The sequence below is a fragment of the Conger conger genome, chromosome 2 (genome assembly GCF_963514075.1).
Source record: "Conger conger chromosome 2, fConCon1.1, whole genome shotgun sequence".
Classification (NCBI taxonomy): domain Eukaryota; kingdom Metazoa; phylum Chordata; class Actinopteri; order Anguilliformes; family Congridae; genus Conger; species Conger conger.
In genome coordinates, this window is record NC_083761.1 from 50,536,546 (window position 1) to 50,547,735 (window position 11,190).

Here is an 11,190-nt window from a genome sequence, read left to right on the forward strand (position 1 = left end):
CTGTGCAAGTGTTCTAAATGCAAGTGTTACTTTGTTATATCAATGTTTGTAAGTTTTGTCATCTCTTAATGCATATAGAGAGGTGATCAATCATGAATTATTATAGAGCAGCACTTACGTAACCTACAGATGAGTGCTGGAAGGCAATGTTGATTTTTAGACACCACCTTCAAAATATCCACTAGAATGGGCAGTTCTATGCAATAAATAAGCAATCAAGATGTACATTGAAAGACGTATTGTTGTATGCTTATACAGCATGTTTGGCTGTTCTTGTTGTTCTTGTTGCTGTAATAATATGTAACAAACCATGATCGGTTCAGAATTACCGTAAAGCACTGGTTTGATCCATTTTGAGGAGTGTTTGTGCAGAAATAAAAATCTGATGCTGGGGAAAAATCTTGTATGTACATTTGTTCCTTTTTGGGATTTAGCACTATAGATCTAGTTCAAAGCTTCATATAACTCAACAATAATTAAATACTGTTTGTGAATTTAAAAAAGTAATATTTTCCCTTAGTTTTTTTGTTGTTCCTGAGAATTCCATTTCTTGTATGACACAGACAATAAGCAACTGAAAACTCCACTATTGTCAATTGTTTATATTTTATATTTTTCCTTTTTCTTTCCTCACTCTCTCTATATTTCTCTGTCTCTACGTCTCTCTGCAATGAAGACATTGTCTATCCTGACAGTTTGTTTGGATATGCTTTCACTAGCCTCTCATAACCACATAACTACCCTTTTATCTCCCACACTCTTTGCTTTCCTTCCATCCCTCTCTTCATCTGTCTCACTGCAGTCGGGCCCAGTATTGACCCATATTCTGACCCATGTTCTGTTCACTGCCAGGAACCTGCACTGGTACTGAAACTCCTGGGGAGATGAGACCTGTCAGAACAGGAAGATAGGGAGAGTTAGAAACAGCTCATGAGCCCATAACTGTCTGAATACCACTAAAATACACACGCCATTACAAACTGGTAAGCTCACCTGTGTTAGAGTTGGCTGAGGGAGGTGGAGGCAAGTGAGGGGAGGGGTAAGGGGATGAGTCAAAGTTGCGAGGGGCAGAGGGTGAAGACGGGAGCATGCAGGAGTAAGAAGAGGCAGACTGAGGGGGCACAGACTAAAGAGTTTGGCAGATGATGGAAGAGGGGACAGAGACAAGAGAACAAAAGAAGAAATTGTGAAATAAAATAAACTACTGTAATTCAGCAATTAGAGATATTTTGATACAGTAATATATTCAATCATAAATATACTATTCCATAAAATAAATAGCTTTAAGAGGAGGCAAGATATAGTTCAAGAAATGTAGTCATAGACTGAAGCAATATTGTGCAAAAACCTTTCACCAAAAAAGCTAATTATAGAGAGAGGTCAGTGGAGAAGGGCCAGACTAGTCAAAGCAGACAGGAAGGTGATAGTAACACAAATAACCACACATTACAACAGTGGTATACAGGAGAGCATCTCTGAACACACAATGCATCAAACCTCTTAAGTCTAATAAATACCTAATAAAGTGCTCATTCTAAGTGTAAATACAATTTACTGAAATGTATATGAAGAATATTGAGCATATACTATGTGCAACACATTATATTTGGCCAACTTGACCACAGTATTAAACTTCATGTATTTTCAAGAGTATAATTATCATGATGGTGTCATTGATGTGAACCTGTGAGATAGATCATAGAGTGACCACAAGAGGGAGCCATCATACTAGCTGCCAACATAAGAATGTATTTTTGCACACACTCCTTTGTACCTTTGTAACTTTGATGAACACCAATATAGAAAGAGTCCGCATTTCAAGTATTTCCGCATTTCAAGTACATTGGCAACAACTACTAGCCCATGGACTGAAAAACTCCATATAATGATGAGTGAATATAATTACCTGGACCCCAGAGAAGACGGATAGAGAGCTGTAACTAGGGAGGGAAGAGTCATTACGATTAAGCAGGGAACCTGGGAAAGACATAGCAGAAGAGACAATCAATGCTATGCACACACTAACTGACACAGAGAGATTTGTAATACAGTATCACACATTTGGTATTAATTTAATACATCAACTGTATGTTAACATGTATATTAACACTGTCCAATATCTAGTCTCTCATGCTTAGGAAAATTAAAAACTTTGAAAAATTAAACTTTTTTGCTGACGATAACATCTTAAAGGCATACTATGCAGGATTTCTGTCCTTGTTTCTCTCCTGAGTTCATCATCAAAAAACATTTATGCCCCTGTTCTCAGCCCTGCTTACACCCCCAAGATGAAGCTCACCCACCTATAAAACAACTAGATATTTTATTCTGGCCAGCTGTCAGTTGCTTTCAATCACGTTTCTTTCAAAAATACAGCTCCTGTGTGTTTCAGTCTTACACATGGCAAAATTATGTAATGTAAGCAGGCATACTCACAAACACATATATTCATTGTTGTTTTTTATTTTGAAAGATTCTTTGCAGCTTTACATAGTCTAGCTTTGTGTCTATTGCAAGTGGCATAAAAAAGCATTACAACACACAATCTCCGATCACGGATATTACTCCGTGGTAGTTGAACTGCAGTTGTATTAGGAAAAAATACAAAAATTATACAGAATAATAGTTACTACAGATAGTAGGTAGTACCTAGCTAGCTAATGACTTTCAAATAGCTTTCAAAACATGGGGGCATACTCCCCTCCCCACAGAATAAATTTAGGAAAAACAGGCTTTTAAATGGCCATTTTAGCTGACTGTTTAAATTACAACCCAAAATGGATATTGCACAATGGCAAAACAGATAGCTCTGACAGAGAACGAGGTCCTTCTTACAACCAGCATCCTGCTGGTTATGCTCCTTGAGGAGAACAGGCTACCAATATCAAGAAAAACAGACACATAGTTCACACTCATCCTCCTCCTTCTATTGGCCATATACTTTTCAGATACAGTACACAGCCACACCAAGAAACATTCTGAATAGTTGTAGAAAAACAAACACACGTAGATAAGCAAGGTTTTGGGCAGAAGTGAACATAGGCACAGGCATCATAGTAATAACAGCATGGTTATAATATTTTCAAGTTGAAAATCCTACATAGGATGCCTTTAAGTCCCATTCAGTCTGGCTGCAGACCCAGGCATAGCTTCAGCTGCCACCGAGTTACATTACATCACACATCATACATCATACATCATACATCATACATCATACTGCAAACACATTACACTGTGCTACTCTTTTTATTGCCTTTTCTAAGGCCATTGACACTGTGAAATTTTTTTTGCTTTAACATAGACTTTTGGATGTTGGTTTTGGTCATTCTTGGTTATTAAATAGATAGGACATAATGCATTTCTGTAGATGGGTTTAACTCAAGTGTACTCAGTAATAAGAGTGTTCAGGAAGGCCACTATTCATATTTTTATCTATATTTGTTGAGTTATAGAGCAAAATTAATTCAATTAAATTATTCATTTTTGTATTTGGATAAAATGGAAGTGGGCGTGGTTTGAACTGGAATTGGATGTTGCTTTTGGCACTCTTGCCCCATGCAACAGGAGAAAATAGCCTAGCTGGCAATGCAACTCAGAATTTTCCTTGCAAACTTTAGATACATTTCAAAATAATTAGGCTATTCATGTAGAGAAACAATTATCTATTAATAGATTGGTAACAATACAATTCTAACATGTTAGCTCATCTCCTCCCGGCCATACAAGCTCCAGTGAAAGAATCATACCAGTATTTAATGGAAGAAAATAAGGGTCAAAAAAGATTTTCATATAAAAACACGTTGAATTTTTCAACTGTGAATATATGACCTGCTCTATCAAAATCAGTCGTATTGACATATTTTAACTAAGAGGAGAATGTAACAATACGATGTATCTCCCTACTCCAGAGTTTTTTCAGAAGAACGCCTTCAAAGATTACAAGAGGCTTGGAGACTACCGACACAAGGCTAACGAAACTCCAGGGCTATAGCTTGTCATCTTATGTATAACTAGATTTTTACTCTGCAGTAAAATGTCTTTACTCTAAAACATTTACTCTTGAAATGAAGACACAAACCATGAAAGCAAATAATAACATGCAACCACAAACCCAGCTGATGTGGTTGTTTGTGACTGGTGAATGGTGATAAGCTGCCTAGCCTCCAAACAATGCACAACTCCAGTGTTACATTCACTTTACCATCTTGTGTTTAAAAGGCACTTAGACATGCAGATTATGAAAGCCAAGATATTGTTCTACAAAATGAAGATGAAAGCCAAAAACAGACAAAAATAAATGCATTTACATGAACATTGATTTATATGAAATTGGCCATCATGATTGATTATGATAGAACAGGTTACATATAATATATTTGAATGTATTCACTTAGCATTTTGTAGCTTTGTATTCACATCTTTGTATAATTCAATTATTTAAAACTAAGCTCTGAAAAAGTAAATTTTTTCCAATGTACATTTTTCAATTTTTTGCAAGAATTCTGTGGTATATAATTTCTGTTTTGAGAAATTAAATTTTTAAAACATTGATCTAGGTTCCTCAGGAAAAGGAGTAGAACATGGATGGAATCCAGTCTGTAATTAATCATCATCTGTTTCTGTGAAAAGGGCCAAACTGGATTTTTACAACCTGAATTTATAAAAAACATAATTTGACACATAATATTTTTGTCTTTTTGTCTTGTCAATCCAACTATCCCATGATAGCTATTGTGTAATCATGAAAGAACATAATGAAAGCTGTGAATGAATAATATTTCAATAAATGTATATTCCTTTTAACACGGTTCCAAAATTCCTGCAAATACTGTGTGGAATATGTAACGTAACTTCCCGGAAATATTCTGCTGATCAAAAATGATGAACTGGTATTCATTGGTGATGCTCTTTGAAATGGGCCGACAGCTTTTCTACAATTATGCTCTGCATGCTTCTAATTAAAAATGCAATGCTTTGATTGTTGCATTGCATTTTTAGTCCCCTTGTTATGCCCCTTTTTATTTTATTAATGAAAAAAAGAGTGGTTGGATGATTTAGAGATTAATTGTTTTATCATTATACAGTTGATAGAAAATCCAGAAATGTAATTCACAATTCAACACTTAGGATGGGTTGACTAATTGTATCCACAAATTGTATTGTACAAAGATGGAAGTCAAAATAATAATTTGTAAAATTCACCATAGAGTACATTCGATATTTTGCCAGAATTTACAAGATTTCACTGATATTGTATGAGAAATTATATTAATACTAAACTAATGCACAGGAGACAGTATGGTACTAATACAATATAGCCCCCCATGAACATAATTCAGTGAATACACCCCTTGTTTATGGCTATTATACTAATGTTAATTGGGATCATAATGATGTGGTGTATTCACGCAATCTGAAATAAATACAGACCTGAGCTGTTGCCATGTTGATGGTGATAGACAGCTGGGTTGAAGGAAGTGCTCAGGGGGGCATGTGCCTGGGAACAGGATGTCCCACCCCCAGACCTTCTCTGGTTACGCAGCTTTTCCTCCCTCCTCCATTTAGCTCTCCGATTGGAGAACCACACCTATAAATTAATTGCAAAGAGGTGAGTGACATCTGGGACAAAGACATGATTTTTCTTGATTTGGAAATATACTCCGCAATTTTTTTTTGTAATCAAACAATTAACATGAAATTCACTGCAGATTATCAGTTTTTATTAAAGGGTATTTTCACCGTGTAGAAATTACAGCATTTTGAATATATAGCTCCCGTTTCAGAGCATCATGATGTTTGGGACATAATTCTATGTACATTAATTGAAATGTACTTTGTTTAGTACTTTGTCATCCTCTGGATGCAATGTATGCTTGAAGTCTATAACCCATTGACATCACCAGATGCTGAGCATCTTTTCAGGTGTACTGCAGCCATCTTCAGTTCATTTTGGGGCCAGTTGCCAGTAGACGTTTTCTCTTCAGCATATGAAAAGCATATTCAATTGGATTCAGATCGGGTGACAGACTTGGCCAGTCAAGACATTTCCTGTTTTTGGCTTTGAAAAAGCTTTAGCAGTATGTGTGGGATCATTGTCTTGCTGTAGGATGAAGTGTCATCCAATGAGTTTGTGGCATTTGGTTGAACTTCAGCAGATAAGATGCTTCTGTACACTTCAGAATTAATTCTGCTGTTGCTATCTGCAGTTACATCATTAGTGAAGACCAGGGAACCAGTACCATAACATGCCCAAACCATAACACCCATACCACCATATTTCACAGATAAGGTGGTATATTTTGGATCTTTGGCAGTTCCCTTTGGCCTCCACACATTGCTGTAGGCCATTTTAGGTACTTCTTAACAGACTGTAACATGGCCATCCTGTTTTTTGTGACTAACTAGTGGTTTATATCTTGCAGCGTAGCCTCTGTAGTTCTGTTCATGAAGTCTTCTGCAGAAAGTAGTCATTGACATATCCGCAGAAGACTACAATTGCCTACCTGAATCCGTGCCTCTGGAAGATCAATCTTGGCTGCCAGTCTCTCTCTTGCAAAGACATCTGGGTAATGGGTCCTCTCAAATTCTGAGAAACAGAGACATTGCTCTCAGTGCACTATATACGAAAACAGCACAGGGTCATTGAACAGGGTCTCGGCATCTAATTACTTGTTTCTCTTTCAAAGCAGCATTACAGAAGACAATTATTTCAAGTGCTTGTTTACATAAAGAGAGGGCAAGGGAAAGCTCTTTCAGGTGTAATGCATTTCTAGGTCATATCTGAAAAAATGCACTGTGACAAAGGCAGGAGAGGAGGTAGCTGCCATCTTAACCTAGCATTGATACGTACACTATTGCATGGCTATTCAACTAATGATCCAGGGCCTCCTGCCCTGATCAAATGGTTGACTGTTTCTGCATATTAGATTACATTACATTACAGGCATTTAGCAGGCGCTCTTGTCCAGAGCGATGTACAATGAAGTGCAACGAAGAATCTAACGTATTCAATATGCATTAAGAAATGTTATGACCACATTCGTGTCCTTAAACACATTAGTGCTGTGGATTAAAAAGCACCTGCTTTTCATAACTGAAATGCAAAAATGCAATAATGCGATAACTGAATTGCAACGCTGACGCATGATGACGGAAGCAAACAGGGAGCGCTAGCAGCAGTCACCAGTGACATTTCTTTACGAAGCATAATCGGGGCAACACAGGACTGACCTTTCTCCAGGGCCTCAATCTGTTCCTGAGTGAAACTGGTTCTGTTTCTCTGCAGCTTCCTCTTCAGCTGCAGCCGGAGCTGAGACTCGTCCCCCTCATCCCTCTCTCCCTGAACTCCCACTCCTCCACCCATCCCACCATCCACATCCACCACACATCCTTCTGACACTGTGATAGAGAGGCAAGCAGGTTGCATGATTCATACTGTGCAATAATGAAACGTATTTATTCACCGCACATCGTTTCAACCAACACTGAGAAGATAAAAAATGTGCACAGTGTGAGCTCTTTGGAGCCTTAAGCACTGACCCTGCGGAAGAAGGCGAGAGAGGGCATGGAAACATAGGGCATTCAGACTCAAACACTGCATAGTACTAACCAGTATAATAAATCACAGCAGATAACCAATTAGAGAGCTCCAATAAGAGAAAAGGGCAAAGAGGTTTTTCCGTTAATAAGATGAGCATCTGACTGATAATGTCTCTCACCTGCATCATTTATAAAGAACATATATTTTTGATGCAACAATGCTCGTCATCCTTTGCATTTGTCGAGGTAGCTTACCTGTGCTATGTTGTTGTGGCACTGCATTTGGCTGATGGTACCAGTTGTTTGGCCCAGTCCAGTTTGATCCACTTTGTAGATTCAACATGGTTAGTTTATCATACATTATATTTTAACCCCACCCCCAAAAATGTAGTACCTTACCCTGACCCTTTCCACTCTCTTGCCCCCTGACCTCCCTCTTTCCCCAAGAACAGGTCAAAAAGCTGCAAAGAAATTTAAAAATAATTAAATTTTAGTTTGTGTGTATGGACATGGCTGGTGTTACACACCAAATTAATTTGGATATATCCAATGACTGATTGTCATTGCATGACAGTAGCACAGAGAAGAATAATGTTTGTGCAAACACAGTGAATATATTTTAAATTCAGTCAACATGAACACATTTTGACAGGTACAATACATACAGTTAGATAGATAAATGAATAACATTGTATGCACTACTTTATGTAAGGTACCATATAAATCCATAATCTAAAATATAAAAGCTCAATGTTATGTAGTGATTGACAAAGGTCAAACACTAGTCCTTTTCTATGCAGTACATATTTTTTTCACTTTCTTTTATTGTCCTTTTATTATTTTACATTAATATTTATGTATTTTGTCCATGTCTCTTTAACTGTTTATGTTTCTCTCCACCCCCCCAAATATTTCAAATGTTTTAAAAATGGAAACTCACCAACTGATGGGAAATGAAATCTATGACAGAAAAACAACAAAAAGACAACTCTTCTTTCTCTCTTCTTCTGTATTATAACCTTCCCTCATTCCCCCTATCCCTTCTCTTCTCCTCCCTTTGTTGACAATGGTCTGTATGTGTGCAAAAAGGGACAGAGAGAGGGAGAGAGAGAAAGAGAGAGAGGGAGGGAGATAGAGGAAGTTAGACAGGGCGAAAGAGAGAAAGGGAGGGCTAGAGAGAAATGCATCTGCAGGCACTCTTGTCCTCGAAGCGATGGATAGAGAGAGAGGGTGAGGGAGGGAGAGAGAGGGAGAGAGGGATGACACAGTGAGTCAATGTCAGTGTCAAGTTTGAACTTAATGCCAGAGAAAGGGGAGGTGAAGTGAGAGAGGGAAGGAGTGGACAAAAAAGAGGGATAGGCACAGGGTAGAGAAAAAGAGAGAACATATTTGGGGGAATGGGCCAAATGGAGCTATGGAGGTAAAATGGAGGTATGATCATTCATAAAGAAGAATATTGGACATGTGCAGAAAGGGGGAGAAAGAAGAGTAGAATGAGGAGAAGAGACCCATTCATTTTACTACAGTTGTTTTGATTCACTGGTGTGAATGTTTCATATAACTTAAATAATATTTTGGTTGTCATATATTCCTAGGGATTACAGTCTTTCCTGTAAATGTCATAATCCCTTTTTTTCATTTTTGTGTTTTGATCTAATACTAATATTTTTAAGACAAAGCCAGGAGTTATGTGGGATATAGAGAGAATTAATTATAAATTATAGTTTTATTAGCAGGTTCATTTTAATTCATTATCTATATACATTCACACTCTTGGTGAATGGATAAGAGACCATGTATAACAATATATCAAACAACATACTTCTGTGTGGCATTTCATTTTTCCCTGTTATGTTTTTCTCCACTTCAATGACACATTTCTAATGCTACATTTACATATTATATTGGATTAGCTTGGAAGAGCCAAGAACCCCTGACATGCCAAAAAAAAAAAATCAGAAATGGAATCCTCTTTTGAGGGAGAGGTAAAGGTTTTCTGAGGAATACAACTGTTCAGGAGGAAAGAAGAGATCCACATGGCCTCAGTGTTCAGAGTGCAATAACACATAGATCATGTGTGTAAGGAGGACAGGGTTGATTCTTCAATATCATAAAATGTATATACAATATATGGCCATGTAGGACATGACATCGCACTGTTATATGAAGATATTACATACTGTCTCACCAATATTATGATATGGAAGAATACTTTGCTTAAATGAGTAAGGTAATGGCTGTTCTGTTCAGACATTTCAGTTCAACATATTTAATTTATATGATTGTACATTAGAGCACTTGGAAAATATTTTTTTGTGCATTTTTACCCTTACACACTTGTAATCAAAACGAAGGACCGTGCCGTGTGGCTTGTTTGTTGGGCTTATTTAAAATGTAAAATTTTGTACGCACTGTACTTCTGTGTGGAGAGGCATAATAAATAATTGAGAGGTTATGTGGTACTGTGCCATAATCAAACATGGCAAACACAACATGAAATATATACTATGCCTTTTTCAATACAAATGACAGGATATCAATAAAAGTGTTTCTGAAACAGATTCAAGCGCGCTTGGGAAAGTGATGACAGCACATAGGTTTGTATAGCGGAGATACAATCAGAGACTAGAGGAAGAGGGGTATAAATATATCTCTGTAGAGTCTAAGAGAAAAAGGGGGACAGGGAAATGTGAGGGAGAGATGGGGGGAGGAGGGTGCCAACTTGTTTTATTTCCGGTTGACAAGATGCTACGCTCCCTCTCTCTCTCTCCCACTCCTGCTCTCTCTCTCTGTCACTTCCTTCAGAGGATTGCCTGAGAGGAGAGGCAGAAGTGACAAACAACAGAGTGAGAGAAAGGAAAAGCAGAGGAGTGGGAGAAGGGGAGACAGGAAAAAGAAACACTGTGTATACAATGAGTGTAATTATTTGTTTGCCCTTATGAGCATGAGTTTGCCTGCAGTATGTGGCTATTTGTGAGTGTATTTGTACATCTCCCTCTCTGATTTTCCTATCAGAGTTTGTCTAAGTGTCTTTACCTGTGACTCTCCTGTACAGTGTATAGTGCCTTGTGAGGTTATTGTGGGAGTACCTTAGTAGATGGAGGTATGAGTGTCTTTGCGTTCCATGCATGTGTCTCTGTCTCTGAGTGTATGTGTGTTGCTGTGTGCGTGTACTTCTGTGTGTGCGTGTGTATATCTTTGCAGCGAGTCGTGTTGCTTTAGGGCACAATTTTTTTTCAAGTCTCTTGTTAGTTCATTCCTGTCACCCTCTCTCTCTCCCTCCCTTTTTAGTGCTGGAGGGGGGACTGGGCTGAGGGAGGGGGAGAGGAAGTGTGGTCACCATAGCGACAATGCCGGGACAAATTTTCATCAAAATAAAAACAAAACAGTGAGGGAGGGGCATATAAGCATACTAACTGAAAATATTTTGTATCTCAACATATTAACATTAACAGAGAACTGGGAGGGGGCAATATTAATGTCAGCATATTACATTTAAAAATCCTTTATCAATACAGTTATCTCCATTACTTTTTAAATCTCTACTTCGCTAATTCTCTCTCTCTCTCTCTCTCTCTCTCTCTCTCTCTGTCTTACCCCTGTCCATTCTCTTTTTATTCCAAGTTAACAAAGAACTTCTGAATTCTCCCC

General features: G+C 37.8%; 1 protein-coding gene across 1 annotated transcript; it reads right to left on the reverse strand.

The window, feature by feature from the left end:
- Positions 1–793: 793 nt before the first annotated feature.
- Positions 794–7,900, reverse strand: LOC133122019 (paired box protein Pax-6-like). The gene is made up of 7 exons (XM_061231673.1): positions 7,795–7,900; positions 7,231–7,392; positions 6,504–6,586; positions 5,431–5,587; positions 1,907–1,977; positions 994–1,126; positions 794–891 (listed from the first exon to the last, which is right to left on the reverse strand). Exons 1-7 carry the CDS (start codon positions 7,898–7,900, stop codon positions 794–796), a joined length of 810 nt encoding a protein of 269 aa, XP_061087657.1.
- Positions 7,901–11,190: the final 3,290 nt, after the last annotated feature.